Source organism: Octopus sinensis, linkage group LG14 (assembly GCF_006345805.1).
Source record: "Octopus sinensis linkage group LG14, ASM634580v1, whole genome shotgun sequence".
NCBI classification, from domain to species: Eukaryota; Metazoa; Mollusca; class Cephalopoda; order Octopoda; family Octopodidae; genus Octopus; species Octopus sinensis.
Window position 1 is genome coordinate 48035597 of NC_043010.1, and position 16285 is coordinate 48051881.

General features: G+C 35.0%; 2 protein-coding genes across 2 annotated transcripts in view; one reads left to right on the plus strand and one right to left on the minus strand.

Annotated features, from left to right (window-relative positions):
- LOC115219048 overlaps nucleotides 1–7417 on the plus strand; it is an 8164-nt gene extending 747 nt beyond the window's left edge. Inside the window, exon 2 of the mRNA XM_029789101.2 lies at nucleotides 6477–7417. Coding sequence (XP_029644961.1) covers nucleotides 6487–6918 — 432 coding nt within the window. The 5' untranslated portion in view covers nucleotides 6477–6486 and the 3' untranslated portion in view covers nucleotides 6919–7417. The remainder of the gene's footprint in view (nucleotides 1–6476) is intronic.
- A 5314-nt stretch (nucleotides 7418–12731) lies between these two features.
- LOC115219174 overlaps nucleotides 12732–16285 on the minus strand; it is a 170231-nt gene continuing 166677 nt past the window's right edge. The window contains exon 9 of the mRNA XM_029789282.2: nucleotides 12732–13292. Within this exon, the coding sequence (XP_029645142.1) occupies nucleotides 13254–13292 (39 nt within the window). The 3' untranslated portion in view covers nucleotides 12732–13253. The remainder of the gene's footprint in view (nucleotides 13293–16285) is intronic.

A 16285-nucleotide genomic window follows, 5' to 3' on the forward strand; every position in this document is an offset into this window, starting at 1 on the left:
TTTAAACGAAATTTTGCAGGGCTACAATTTTCGAGGGTGTAGATTACAATTATGCTGATAACATTAAAAAAAAAAATTATATATATATATATACCACTTCGGTCATTTCGGTTCAGTGTTCAAATCCTATCGACGGTCTGGTTCGTGTTTAATTTCTCCAAGTAATATTGACCACGTACTTGTTATGTGTATGGTTGAGCTGGCCCATTAGCATTTCCTAATTTCTGCGATAATTGACCGCACCCTCCTTATATCCTAAACAAAGAAACCATTATTGTTGATACAGTGGTCAGCGACGTGCAGCAAAGCCGATATTACGACGTAAAACCTTTTCCTTCAGAATTCCTTGCCCCGCATAACAAAGACATTTGTCGAACGCAGTGTAGACTTAGTCGTAAAAAGAAATAATTTCACTTCACTCTCAATCTTCCCACAACTGTCCTCCCACTTTACAAATAAATGTGTGAACGTTACACAAATTCTCCCCTTTTACCACAATTTCGTAGCCTTCGTACCTAACGGATGGATATTTTCCCTTATGGGTTCCCCCATCTATATTTTCTGTTTTCCTTTTTATTGTTGCTTAACCTCTTTTCAGCCCTCGCTGAACAAACTTCTGACAAAATGTGTCCAACCGTACTATTCTAGTCTTTTTTTTTTTTTTGGTCTGATATTGGACAACATAATCCTAAACATACAATGTGTCCGCTTTCTTTTAAGACAGTCGTATATGGTTTGATTTGGCTATTTATTTGCTTGTAGGTCGAAGGACTATTCATTATCCCCCACCTCAAACTTGAACTGCGATTATACTGGGTCACCGCCAGTATTTATTTTAAAATCTAGTACTTATTCTATTGGTCTCTTTTGTCGAACGGCAAAGTTACAGAGACTTAAACAAATCAACACCAATTGTCAAATGGCAGAGAAAGGCACAAATACAAAGGCGCACATACATATACGGGAGGCTTCCACACAATTTCCGTCAACCAAGTTCACTCACAAGGCATTGGTTAGTCCACGGCTGTAGTAATAGAAGACATTTGTCTGAGGTGCTGTGCAGTGGGACTGAACCTGAAGCTATGTGGTTATGAAGCAATCATCTTAAACACACCCCATACCTTTTATTTTAAAAAGTTTTTAAAAATTGGAGAGTGCGTGTGCATGTATGTATATGCATGTATATATATTTATATGAAGCATTTTTCTCATTTAAAAAAAAAATATTTGTCCCATCTGTTACCTGTCAATTGCCAACGATTTTATCATTTTTTAAAAATGCATTTTTGCTTTCATATAATGTGCCAAATAGACATTGCTTTTGTTGTTAGTCAAAATAATGTGTAATTTTCATTGCTTTTCTTGCTGCTGCTGCTGCTGCTTCTTCAATCTAAGATAGCTGACCATTATTAGCACTTTATTAACATCAATTCCCCTTGGCATTTTAGCAACTATTCAAACAGTTGTTATATTTTCTTTAGATGGAATTTTGTAGACATAAACTATACAAACCCTCTATGTGTGTGTGCATGTGCACTTTCACACACATACTCATGTTTATCAATCAGAGTAATGAGGATCATCTTGTCATCCTTAAGGCTGACTTTGTTCAAAGTGAAGAATAGTTGTGTACCATCAACTTCACCCTGTCATATGTGATCATTTTCAATCCAGTGGCAAGACCAGGTCAAGAAGATAAGGGATGGAAACAGATGCAGTGGATGACCATGATATTCACATCTTATGCTCTTCATTCTTCAATGCCCTGCTACAGCATTTCCCCGCTCTGTTGATCTATGATGGTTTCTTGCACACAGTGTTCTGGATCCAGTCTTTATATGCATTGGTAGACAAACCTTAATAGGTTAATTAACTCATAGCTGAGATCCTGACAGGTGCTACTACCCTGGATCAGTGTAGACCTAAGAGGTTGTTCCACACTTTTCAGAACCCTGGAACTCTCAAGCCAGACTCCACTTCCTCACAATTGGGTTTGGGACATTGGAGAAACATGTCTGGTCACACATAGACTTCTTTGTCAAGTCTTGCATCATCACATCTCTGTTCTAGTCAACTGAGACAAGGATCTCATATCAACGGTGAAATCGAAACACTTAAATGGTATCACCTGAAATGTCCAAGGCATATATTGGATATCAGCTGGGAATTTTTTATGTCTGACTCAGAAGAGTTGGAAAATACAGGTTGTCTCATCATATGTGATGGGTTAGTCATGTCATTCATCTTGATAATTCGAGGCTGCTAAATTTAAATGTCACAGTGAATTAGTTCTTAGTAACTATACACAGCACAAACCAAAGACGAAATTTCGTGATACCACAACAAAACATGCTTAACCCTTTCGTTACTGTATTTATTTTGAAGGGCTATGTGTTTCTTTCAATTACATTAAATATAACAAAGAATTTAGTAAAATAACTTAGTTATCATTCAGCTAGTGTTAGGAACATAAATTGCGACTAAGGTTTGGTGGAAGATTTTAATTCAAAACTTATGAAAACAAGGCATTTGCACTACAGAGCCAGAGCTGGTTTCGGCCGGGTTGGTAACAAAAGGGTTAAATCCTTGAATATCAACACTATTGGTTAGCAGCATTTTGTGCTGAATACAAGCAAAAAGAAGAACAATGTGAAGTTTGAGAAAACTCAAATTGCCCAAGCATTGCTGTGGGTGTTGGTGTCATGATAAAAGCACCCAATACACTCTGTGAAGTGGTTAGCATTATGAAGAGCATCTAGCCATAGAAACTAGGCCAAAACAAACTATGGAACCTGGTGTGGACCCTGGCCTTGCCAGTTCCTGTCAAGCCATCCCACCCATGCCAGCACGGAAGACAAACTTTAAATGTTGATATGGTAGAAGATCAAGAGGTGATCTCAATTGCACTTTGTAGTTACATCACACTTTCAAATGCCAGCATGTTATCCATCCATGAAAGGTTGCACATGATGCTTTTATGCCAACAGTTATACTGGAACACTGCTGTCCTTTATATCCAAAAGTGTGTTAGCTGCTGCTGAACTGAAAATCCATTTCAGACAAATGCACAATAACAGAGTTGCTGTTAATGAGATACATAACAAAATTCCATGCTAATATATATATATGCTGCTGGACTGGCTCCTGTGCAGGTGGCACATAAAAAGCACCATTTGAGCATGGCCGTTGCCAGTACCACCTAACTGGCCCTCGTGCCGGTGGCACATAAAAGCATCCACTACACTCTCAGAGTGGTTGGCGTTAGGAAGGGCATCCAGCTGTAGAAACTCTGCCAGATCAGATTGGAGTCTGGTTCGCCAGACCTCAGTCAAATCGTCCAACCCATGCTAGCATGGAAAGCGGACGTTAAATGATGATGATGATGTAATAATAGGTGCAGGTATGGCTGTGTGGTAAGATGCTTGCTTCTGAGTTCAGTCCCATTGTGTGGCAACTTGGGTGGGTGTCTTCTGCTATGGCCTTGGGCTGACTGAAGCCTTGAGAGTAAATTTGGTAATATGGAAATGGAAAGAAGCCTGTTGTGAGTGTGTATGTGTGTGACTTTGTGTCTGTTTTTGTCCCCACCACTTGACAACTGGTGTTGGTGTGTTTACATCCCCATAACTTAGCTGTTTGGCAAAGGGGGCCAAGAGAATAAGTACCAGGCTTTAAAAAAAAAGGTACTGGGGTCAATTCATTCAAATTAAAATTCTTTAAGGCAGTGCTCCAGCATGGTCACAGTTTCGTGACTGAAACCAGTAAAAGACAATAACTTAAAACTAAATTAGGGTCAGGTAGTCATCTGTGACTACAGACATACGCACCTCTTTTACTATTCACATACAGCTAGGTGGCATTCAATTGGTGTATCAAGTTTCGGGCATTTTGATTGGGTCTTGGATAGAAAATTCACAAAAAAGTCACTTCTATTGATTTTTTAATGTCTTTGCGGGGTGACTGGGGAAATGTAAAGATGTGCACGACCACCCTTGGACGGTTTTGAATGACCATGGAAAGTGCGAGCCCTCTAACTGAAAAAGTGTGGATTTGTATAAAGGACACACACACACACACACAGACATTTTGCCATTTATATATAGAGAGATTAAACACAGCTAGTCCAGAAATCTTTTAATACCATTTTGTACAATAAACTCATGCACATACACACACACTCACACATAATCTCATGTGTCTATGTTTATGTTTACATTGATCTAAATAACACAAGTGTTTTGTTGTATGCCTATCTATCCATTGTCTAGAAGTTCAACAAGTAGAGTTGATGAAATCTCTATATCTATAAACAGCAAAATATCTGTATGCCTGTGTGTCCGTGTGTCCTTTATACAAATCCATAGTTTTTCATGTAAAGGGCTCACATTTTCTACGGGCTTTCAAAACTGTCTGAGGGTTGTTGTGAAGATCTTTTCATTTCCCCAGTCACCCCAGAAAGCCCTTAAAAAAAATTGATAAACCGACCCCTTATGCCCATAAGTTATGGGCACATGGGCATTGCCGAAGTCCAATGAATATTAATTACTCTCATAAAAAGCTCCAACTAGCTCATAAACAACAAAACTGGCCCTGGCTGAAATGTGATAAGAAACTTAGCTCTTGATTTTGTGAGAAATTTTCACTGCGACCCAGCAACGAACAACAAGCACTAGCACAAGACCCGGCAACGCTGGGTCATAGTGCTAGTATCTAATGTAAAGTACTGGAGTACTAAGATTGATGTGGTTGACCAAGTTTGTGTTGTAGAATGGTTATTGCTAAAGAAAAGAAACTAGTTGAAGAATATAAAAATTATCCCAAAAGAAAGGCCTTTAATGGGTTTTTTCAATATCTGACAACAAAAACAGTTGAATGCTTGATAAGAACATAACATTGAATTTAGTTTTTGTATGTTCTAGGTTCAATCCTGCCAGTGTTGATTTTGCTTTTTCTTCTCCCAGGAACAACGAACTAAGTCACGTGACCCAGTCAATTATGGTGGTTTAACACAAATGTAAAAGTCAATATTTGAGGGTTCATACTAAGTTCCTTAGTAGCCTAGTATCTGAATGAAATTCATTTGTACTTTACAAAGGAGATAAAAAATTTTTAAAAAAAGGCTGACCAATGGCTTGTGAGTGAATTTGGTAAACTATGTGGAAGCCCAAATATATGTTTCTCTGTCCCAACCCTTCACGACTTGTTAACCAGTGTTGGTTTGTTTATGCCCCCATAAGTTAGCAGTTTGTTAAAACAGACTGATTAGAATAAGTACCAAACAAAATATAAATACTGGGTCGATTTGTTAGATGAAAACCCTTTAAAGTGGTACCCTAGCATGGTCACAGTCCAGTGACTGAAACAAAAGATAGATTTAGTTGAGATAAAGGTTAGTTGTTACTTTTACATCTCCCACAGTTATATAAGTTATCTCTCTTTGACAATTTACTTGCTATGTGTGGGAAATATTTACATGCGTGTAGATCAGTTTCTTATTTCTTATTTCTTTATTGCCCACAAGGGGCTAAACATAGAGGGGACAAACAAGGACAGACAAAGGGATTAAGTCGATTACATCGAGCCCAGTGCGTAACTGGTACTTAATTTATCGACCCAGAAAGGATGAAAGGCAAAGTCGACCTTGGCGGAACTTGAACTCAGAACGTAACGGCAGACGAAATACGGCTACGCATTTCGCCCGGCGTGCTAACGTTTCTGCCAGCTCGCCGCCTTTTGCGTAGATCAGTTGTTCTCTCTGGGGTCCATATGACCCTTCGGCTTCCATATAAGATTTTGTTAAAGTTTATGTGCAATAAATTAGTTATACTTCTACAATACACAGAATGTTTTAACAATTTTTAAAGGCAATTCTTATAGTATTTAATTATAAAAATATAATAGGTTTTTAGACATTGAATGGTTACAGGGGTCCATCCGAGTAAAATAGATATCAAAGGGGTCCGTAGAACCACTATTGTAGATGCTGCTTGTTTTTCTACTCAAAAACACGCATTACTGAGTGAGGAAGCAAAAGTAAAGAGAAAGGACTTTAGTTGGAAATAGCAAACACTAAGGTACCTTTATTCTTATTTTTCTTTTATAACAAAAATCAGTTAGTGTGTGTGGTTATCCTCACCTATGGTCCTGAATGTTGAGTAATGACTGAAAGTTTGTTTAATGAGGGCTGACGTGGGGTTAAGCAACAATAAGAGGAAAACAGAAGCTATAGGTGGGAAACCAATAAGGGAAAATATTAATTCCTTAGGTATGATACTTATGAACTTCTGTACAAAGATAACAGAAGTAAAAAAAAAAAAAAAAGAAAAGAAAAAGAAAATTGCTGTTCATCACTGCTTCTCTATCCCTTTATTTTTGTTTTGTTCTTTGAATTAGAGAAATTAAGGACAACTAAAACAAGAAATTTTTAAATCACTGAAAATATTGAAATAAATGATTTCTATATTTTTGCTGTTCTTCAGGTGCAAACAAATGGCGGAAGAGACAAAAATTATCGAACCTTCTAGTGGTGCTGACCAAACAGCGTGCAATAAATGTTCACAGGATGGTGAAAGTTCTGTGAAAGACTGTGACCAATGCCAACCAGTGCCAAAGCAATTATCTTCTGATATTGTAAATTCTCCCTCAGAACCTGATGTGTTGCAGTCATATAAACAGAAAGCATGGTACCAGAAATTTGTAATTGTGCTTGATAGCGAGGATGAGGATGGAAGTGATAAAGAATGTAGTGATTGTGATAGTGGTTATAATGAATGGAACGAGGAAAATAATGAAAACACCAGTGATAGTAAACCAAATTCTCTTCCTTCTTCAATCGATCCCAAAGAACTTGAGGCTTTGGAAGAATTGTTCAAAAACACAGATTGGATGGGTTCTGGATTAAAACAATCTTGTGAAGAATAAATATTTCACTGCATTGGGTTATACAAATCCACTTCATCAAACAGTATTTTCTTCCTTTACAATGGCCCCAACTGTATATTCTACCAAGAACTCATCTCAGTCCATTCATCACACAGAAAAAAGAGGCCCTCCTTCCAATTTCCTCACATCTATTACACATGATTTGATTTGGGAGAATGTCTTTCATTCAAGAGAAGAGGAATTTTTTAAAATTTTAGATAAACTAATTATTCCATGAAGATATTTTCATTATTCATTCCAAATAAATGTATATAATTTTAAATTTGAACATTGTCTCTGCTAATAATGATGATGGAAGGTATATAACAAAACTCTAATTTTGAAATGTACAGTAAGCACTGCAGTGCATCACAAAATTGTCAGAATAACTGGTTGTTTTTTTCTAAACAAAATAATTTGTGCATATTTAAAACTAACTTGCATTTTAATTATTTTTAAAAAATAAATTCAACATCTAAATCATGGTTTATAAAATTTAGAATGTGATTGAATTTTGGGTAAACCTGTCTTAATAATCAGCATTAGTTTAACCCTTAAGCATTCAGATTGCTCTGTCAACTGTAATGCTTATTTATTCACATTGTTTTGAATTAATCCTGCATTTTCTTGTAGTTTTGAGATTTCAATGATATGATTTTTAGAGTGATATTGTTGGGTAGGTGTGAGAGGCTGGACCTGGCCAGCTTGAACATAAAACATGTAGAATATTTGTATCAGATATGGCCAGTCTAAATGCTAAAGAGGTAGTAGCATGGCTGAATTAGTACAGTGTTGACCAAAATACCTTGCATTAATACATCCATTTATATTTTGAGTTCAAATTCCACTAGGGTTGATTTTTACATTCCATACTTTCAGTGTCGGTCAAATAAAGTACCACTCAAGTACTGGAGTTGATATTATTGGCTACAAATTTGAGGCTTTATACCTATGTTTGAAATCATTAATGCTTTAAAAGTAATATTTCATCATCATCATCTTACTTTTGTCTTTGTTTTTCCATGCCTACATGAAGTAGAGCAGTCAGTCTTCTTTAACAAGGTGTCCTACCACTTGTTACAGTCTTTTGTGAAGTTCATCCTCCTATGATCAGCTTTTACCACTTTTTTTTTTTTTTGCATCTTCCTTGGTCTTTCTCTTTTGCAGGTTTGTTCCATTACAATTACTGAGCGACTTCAAACTTTTTTTTTTTATTTATAAAGTAAAAAAAAAAAATGCAAAACAAATTTAGTATTCACTTGGTTATGTATTATAATTCATTTTTTGTTTCCTTTTATTATTGTGGGTTTAATTATTTTACAATTTTTTGTTTTTACATGAAGGGGGTTCAAGTAATCCATTGGGATTAAACAGAGATTTGGATAAAATTCCTTTTCATCATTATCATAGAATTATCTAGAATACACTGAAACTTAGATATAGGAATTTTCATAGTGTGATCTCAGAGAAATGGTAAGAGCCGATTCTATCTACTCGCATCAGTTGTTACCTGTCAAGACACTACATCCTTCAAAACCTCCATGCTTCCTGAAATTCACCAACAGTACACATGATGCTCCCCACCTCAGTTCTTTGTTTTCAGAGATTTATTTACTGTTCACTTTCTGTGTGCTGTCTATGCAGTTTTGGTTCCTTTTTCTAATGATCCGTAGTGCACCTGAACACAGTATATACAATAAGTTTATTATTTTTTTATTTAAAAAATTTAAGTGCTTATTTGGAGATAAAATATCTTATGTAGGAAGACATTGAATTAAATACAGAAAAAAATTACTCTTTTTTTGCAGTATCTTTCCTTCCAAAATTGCATTTGGGAAGATCTGCCTTTAATAATTTAATATCTACCAAAAAAAAAAAAAAAAAATTGTTTGATGCTTGGCTCTACCAATAACTGATTGATGATTGAGTTTGTTTCTAAGTAGTTGTTTGGGCCTCAGTTCACATAACTCTTGGAAATATCAACCAGATCTGATTGAATTAGTTACAATTTTTTTCATTGTTCTATGTTAAAGAAGCATCTGTGTGATTGTTGGACATATTAGAAATGGCAATATGTCCCTCCAATCAAACCCTACTTTCTTAAAAAGTGGATAGAGACCTTGGTGATAATGTGATTCTTGATACACTATATGTCAATAAAAGATGGGATGGTCATGTCTGGTGCATCTTTGTTTATAGGTCTACTTAAACAATGTTGGCCTGGAGATTAATGACAGCATCTGTGTTTTCCTATGCTGTAAGAGTTGTGTAATCTACTATAAAATGAATATTTTAAGCCTCTGTTGCAAGACTCATCATGTGACCTGTTAACACGAGGCCAAAGAGTTGTTTCTTAAAAGTAATTGGATTGGTAATACCTTTTAACCAGCTATTATTGCTATTTGTTGTTTAGCTCCATTCCACCCTGACAGAACAGGCTTACACTAAAAAACATTCCAACCATGACCATCATATCTTATTTGGAGTATCTATGTCTACATTATCCATATCCTTCCTTGTTTAAGATTGTTGGTGATTTTCCTTTGAAAGAGAGGTAGCTACTGTTTCTAGCAGGTTCATCCATTAGATCAAACTATGTCATAGTATAAGGAAATAAATACCAAAGGTTTTAGTTTGTGATCTTATAATCTCAGCTCTTGTGTTTTGCTATTAATAAATCTTCCTCTAGCTAAGCTTTAAACCTTTCCTTGTCTTGTGTATCACATGATATACAGGACATATTCCTCTAGAATCTATGTATCATACTTGACAAACATACCCAATTTTTTTCAACCATTAGAATAACTTGTGTCTTATAAAAGGAAAGCTTTATGAAAACAAGTGTGACCATTTGAGATAAACTTATGAAAATGCTTTGGATAAACAAGTAGTTAAAATTACTGGGTATATCTGTATCATCTGGTCTTGTTACTACCACCAGAACTAAGAAGGGGTACACAACCCTCAAAAACAATCATAGGGCATGTCTTCAATATTGCTTATTTCTTCAAAATCTTAAACCTAAGAAACTTTTGATATTCTTATTGTAAGAAATATAACTTTATACATAAACTCACTGACTGTGAAGTTAAGATGTTTGCTTTCTAACTTCTTGTTGAGGAGTTTAAATAGCCAATGTGATGTACCAGTAGTCAAGGTTTATTACTGTTCATGATTCATTTATTTTTTATAACGTTAATTTTTCACATGTATTGTATATAATATTGTACATCTACTTGTATGTCTTGACATTCTGAGTTCAATTACCACCAAGATTGACTTTGTCTTCCATCTTTTCAGGGTTGATAAAATAAGTACCAGTTAGGTACTGGGGTCGATATAATTAACTTACACCCTCCCATGAATTTGCTGGCCTTGTGCCAAGATTTGAAAGTAATATTGTATATTTACTTAGTGGTTCTCTCATCACTACTTTAGCAAGTGCTGTAAAGACTATGCTTTGCCAATGAGGACTAATAAGACTGAAACATGCCTGGAGCTATCTACCCCCATGCATACCAAAATGATTAAAATAATATTAGTTTTTGAGCTAATGTCTTTTTCTCATCACATTAAACTTTTAATGCTCACAGTGTTAATACTAATGTAATTATTACTTACTCAAATTTGATAGGCTAAAAACAAAAAGGAAGAAAGAAAAAACATTTCAATAATCAGTTAAATGATTAATGGTAGGGATGGTATTTAGCAGTAAAATCATTTGCTCTAACAGAACAATCCCAGAAAGTCAAAGCACAGAATTAAGTACCACTGAGCATTTAGACAAGTAATCTACCAATTCTGGAATTTCACTTCAGTTTATATATACAACTAGACTTGGTAGAAATAGCAGGCAAATCTCCCTCAAAACACCCTAGTCTTAATCCAACAATTCTGCTTATTATGTAGTTTTAATGAGAAACTGTAACTAAAGATTAAGATTATTAACCCCACAAAGATTTGAAAGAAGAGAGACAGCATAGCAAAAGATTTGGCTGGCTGTCATCCTGTACTAACCTCGTTGCTAGTGAATTGGTATATGCAGGCTGTGTGAGTAACTGGTTGTTTTAATGGTGGAACAGGAATTCCATTAGAAAAAGTTTTAATCGATTTTTCTTTCGGTAACTATAGAGGCTAGGAAAAAAATACAAACCACATTCCAATCTATGCACCAGTCTCCACATGTGTGCCATTTTTCACACGAATCCACCCAGCTGTTTGGCTGTGAACCTCAAGACAAGAAAGAATACAACGACTGCCCATGTCCAATTTATATTAAAGATTATTAATCAATGCAGTTGTAATCCTACTTTCAAAATATTGTTTAACGAAAAGAGTTGTTGGGGGTATCCATATCCAGACATAAAAATATGAATGTTGTGTCAAATAAGATGTAACCTTCAGAATGTTACCAACCTGCTTGAGACTGCTCACAGGCTCTATAATACAAACTTCCTGTTCTATCAAAATTTCATGTTAATTGTAATTTCTATGCTAGTTTAATAAAGATTTCAAATTTTGGCATAAGGCCAGCAATTTCAGGTGAAGAGAGTAAGCCAATTACATCGACCCCAGTATCCAACTGGCACTTATTTTATTAAACCTGAAAGAAATAAAGTCGACCTTGGCAGAAATTGAACTCAGAATTTAAAGATGGATGAAATGCTGCTAAGCATTTTACCCACTGTGCTAACAACTCTGCCAGCTTGCTGTCTTAATGATAAAATTATGGCAGTTTAATAATGGCAATTTTATTTTACTAAATTCTTCATTATTTTCAAAACTAATTGAAACAAAAGCAGTGTAATTGAATAGAAATATGGTAACAGAAGATTAATATAAATTCCTTTTCAGTGTTGTTGCTATTGTTCAAGTTAGTTCTAACCAAGAAAACTGCAGAATAACTGACAGATTTGTTCTGAATGTGTTGTACCTCTATCCAGCTGATGACTGTAAAGCACACACTAGCATATAGCATACAATGCAGAGAAACAGTCTGGACACATATTTGTTATTTCTTTATTGCCCACAAGGGGCTACACACACAGGGGACAAACAAGGACAAATGGATTAAGTCAATTATATCGACTCCTATGCGTAACTGTACCACTGTGCAAACATTTCTTATTTCTTTACTGCCCACAAGGGGCTACACACAGAGGGGACAAACAAGGATAGAAAAATGGATTAAGTCGATTATATTGACCCCAGAGTGTAACTGGTACTTATTTAATCGACCCCGAAAGGATGAAAGGCAAAGTTGACCTCGGTGGAATTTGAACTCAGAATGTAATGGCAGACGAAATACCACTAAGCATTTTGCCTGGCATGCAAACGTTTCTGCCAGCTTGCCGCCTGGACACATATTCTCTCTACTGCCTAGTCTGTTTCTGAATGTACTTGAAAGTGTCTTGAATGATGGACATTCTCATAAGTTATCACTACAAATTTAAGGTGTTATCAATCTTGTTTTTGCTGAAAATATAATTAATCATACATCCATGTTTGGAAAAAAAAAAACTTTTGATTTTCATACTCTGCAATTTTTGTACTTTAACATCTTAAAGTGTTGGTGTCTCCTTAAATACAAGGGGGTGCTGAAGGGTTCCTGGTTTTAAAGGTATTGTGAAAAGCCTAGTTGGAGGCCCAACCTTCCAAGTTATTTTACAGGGCTAAGCACAACTGAAGGACCACTGCAATAGGTGTATGAATCTGGGAGGGGATTATGTTGAATAAAATCATAATTTACTGATTCTCCTGTATTTCCTTTTACCCAAAGGCAGGGACTTTTCAGCATCCTCTCATATATGAAGCAAGGGCCTGATATATTTATGAAGAAGGAAATGGGATGCTATGAAGCTCATTTTTTTTTTATCATAATGCTAAGCTCAGAGTTTAGTCAAAAGCAATCCTTTAGAATTAGATGATAGTTAATCTATGTTAATCTGGCAAACAACAAAGAAAAGAGAAACGACAGTACAAAATAATTTTATATTTCTGAGATGAGGAATTTATCTTATGTATACTGTTTATATTAATCAGGCTGATGTTCTAACCTTGGTTGTTGCTTGTATAAAATGTAAAACAAAATAAAGCAATAGCACTTATTACTTTTAATACAAAATATTCAAAATAACAAAGTCATACACATTTTACAGCCATATTTTATGGTATATAGTTTTTTTTAAATTTTGAACATTACAGTTTTTTTTTTATAGCATCAACAATTTATTTTTAAAGAATAAACTACAATTTAAATGGAATATATGGACTTTCCCATGGAAGAAAGCTATTGGTCATGATTCCTTGTTGTTGCTGTTAATATTTGGTACCCATTAAAGGTATTCCTCTGGAGTACATTTAAAAAACTGCAACTAAACAGAAAGCATCAAATGATAAGATATCAAAACAATTAAACATAATTTATGCAAATGTATGAAAAAAAATGACAGCAATTTTAAAACAACATAGAAATTGAATAATGTTCCAAAATGCATTAAATTGTAGGTGGGTACACTCTTTTACTTATTGAATGAGGTGTTGCTGTTTCAACCAAATAAAATTTTTTTTTGTCCTTGGTCAGTAAGTGTTATTTCCTATTTGCTTCTATCTAGAAATCAAAGGAAATCACTACTATTCCCTTCAAACTCTGTTTTTGTGACCTAGATGTCAATGTTTCGAGTACCAGAAACTGGAGCAATGTGAAATGAAGTGTTTTGCTCAAGAACACAACATGCTGCCCAGTCAGGGAATCAAACACAATCTTGCGATCGTGAGCACAACAGCCTAACTACTAGGCCATGTGCCTTTATGTGTCACATGATCACGTGATATATAACACATATACATACAACATACAAACAAGACACATAATTCATACCTACATACATACATATGACTACATATATATAATACACACACATACATACATATGACACACATATGACATCATGGCAGATCTTTGATGCAGAGTCTGTTCGTCTGTGCCATACCCATCAGCTACATTTTGATCAAAGTACAACAGATATGACATACATGATAAATCTTATAAATGGACCCTGTTTTACAAACCATTAGTCATTAAATCCTTAAATCCTTAAAAATGTTTTAGCCCGAAGGCCGTGGCCATGCTGTAACAATAGTACAAGATGCAGATAAGACATGCATGATAGATTTTACAAGAATGTGATGCCAGATTCAATACTGTCATTCAATCCTTCGATGATTCCATTCCATTGCAAATGTTCAGAGAAGACATTTGGTCCAGACATTGACTTTCTTCCCTTAACAAACTTAGAAAGAAAAAATTTTTTATTTATTTCTGAAAAAATTTTTTTTTTCAAAAACTTTTTCTTGCCTCATACATATAAACACCCCCTTTGGTCATGAACGACTATGTGATGCACCTAGAAAATTATCACTGAGCCAAATCTGGGAATCGAATTCACTACCTCATGATTGCGAGCCTGTCGCTCTAGCCACTGAGCCATGCACCTTCACTATATATATATATAATATGAAGAAGTAAATGGTATAGTTATCCACTTTATACAGCGCAACTAATAAGCACTCTAATAGAGCTTCAGGAATATAAAATTAAGAAAGAGAGAAACAAATTTCAAAGGTCGAATTTTTGAAATTCCCAACAATATACATAGATGTGTTCACATATATGAGGCATGGTAAAAATTCATAAGCATTTATGAATATATAAATATACACAGATTTATAAATATATAAAAATTTATAAATCTATAAAAATTTATAAATATATAAAAAATTATAAACATACATAAATATAAATACATAGATGTACTTGCGAGGTTGAATGCTTGTGTTAGGATCAATGAGAAAGTTAGTATAAAATGATTTGAGAGGAATCTTGAATGAGTGCCAAGTCTGATGGCTGTTTCAGGAAGATATAGGTTGGTATGGGTGAGCTAACTCCAACCATAGCAATTATCTATACTTCTCTCATCAGAGTTAAAAGATTCAAATAGTTGTTAAAATATTAAGAGAATGAAAGGTTTGAGAATTTTTAAAAATGAATGCTTTGTTGGACCATACTATTCAAGTGGATGATATAATTAGAATTATATATATATATAAATATATATACTACTAATATAGGACAAAATTTTTTTCAGAAAAAAATTTCATCAAAAGTAGCAGCATATTAAAATACCCTTAAAGGTTAAAATTATAAACAACTTATAAATAAGGGCAAAAGAAAAATTATTTCTATGCCAATATGCTGAGAACAGGCTTTAAATCGTCAATTTCCACATTTCATTATACATTCACTCTAAGTACTTATTGTGAATGTATAATGAAATGTGGAAATTGACGATTTTTCTTTTGCCCTTATTTATAAGTTGTTTATAAATAAATATATATATATACCAAATCAGGAGATTGGAAAAAAATTTTTGGTATAATTTATTCACCATTACATGTGTTTTGTTTGCAAATAGGAGTTACAAAATTGCAAACGTAGGAAAAATATGTAAGATATCTCCTATTAGAAATTCTTCAGGGAATCAAACCCTAGCTTTTATACATAATGAATGAATGAGTGTGTATGTGTATGTATGTATGTATGTGTGTGTGTGTTGGCATCCGTTGCTAGTGGAGCGCTAAGTGTACCATACGAGTGAGATTGTTGCCAGAGCAACAAGCTGGCCTTCGTGCCAATGGCACGTTAAGCACACCATTCAAGTGTGATCGCTACCGCGTTGCCTTACTAGCACTTGTGCTGGTGGCATGTGAAATATTCGGGCGAGGTCGTCGCCAGTGCCGCTGGACTGGCTCCTGTGCAGGTGGCACATAAAAAGCATCATTTGGGCGTGGCTGTTGCCAGTTCCACCAAACTGGCCCTGGTGCTGTTGGCACGTAAAAGCACCCACTACACTCTCGGAGTGGTTGGCATTAGGAAGGGCGTCCAGCTGTAGAAACTCTGCCAGATCAGATTGGAGTCTGGTTCGCCAGACCTCAGTCAAATCGTCCAACCCATGCTAGCATGGAAAGTGGACATTAAATGATGATGATGATGATGATGATATACACACACATCCATTTACATATATATGTATATGTGCATATGTTATGCATGTGTGCATGTATATATCTATGCATGTATGTGTGTATGGTTAATATAACTCATGAGACTAGCTCTAAAATCATGTAAGGGCTTTATCTTCCATGTCCCCCTTTTTTTAAAATAATTTTTTAATAATTTAATCACTGTTGTCTTTCCCTCTAATGCACCCATTATCTTCTCTTCTTGCAACGTGTATTTACTTAAAATATATCTTTTTGAACTTGATATTTGATCACCAATGTTGCAAATGACTGCACTTGATTGCAG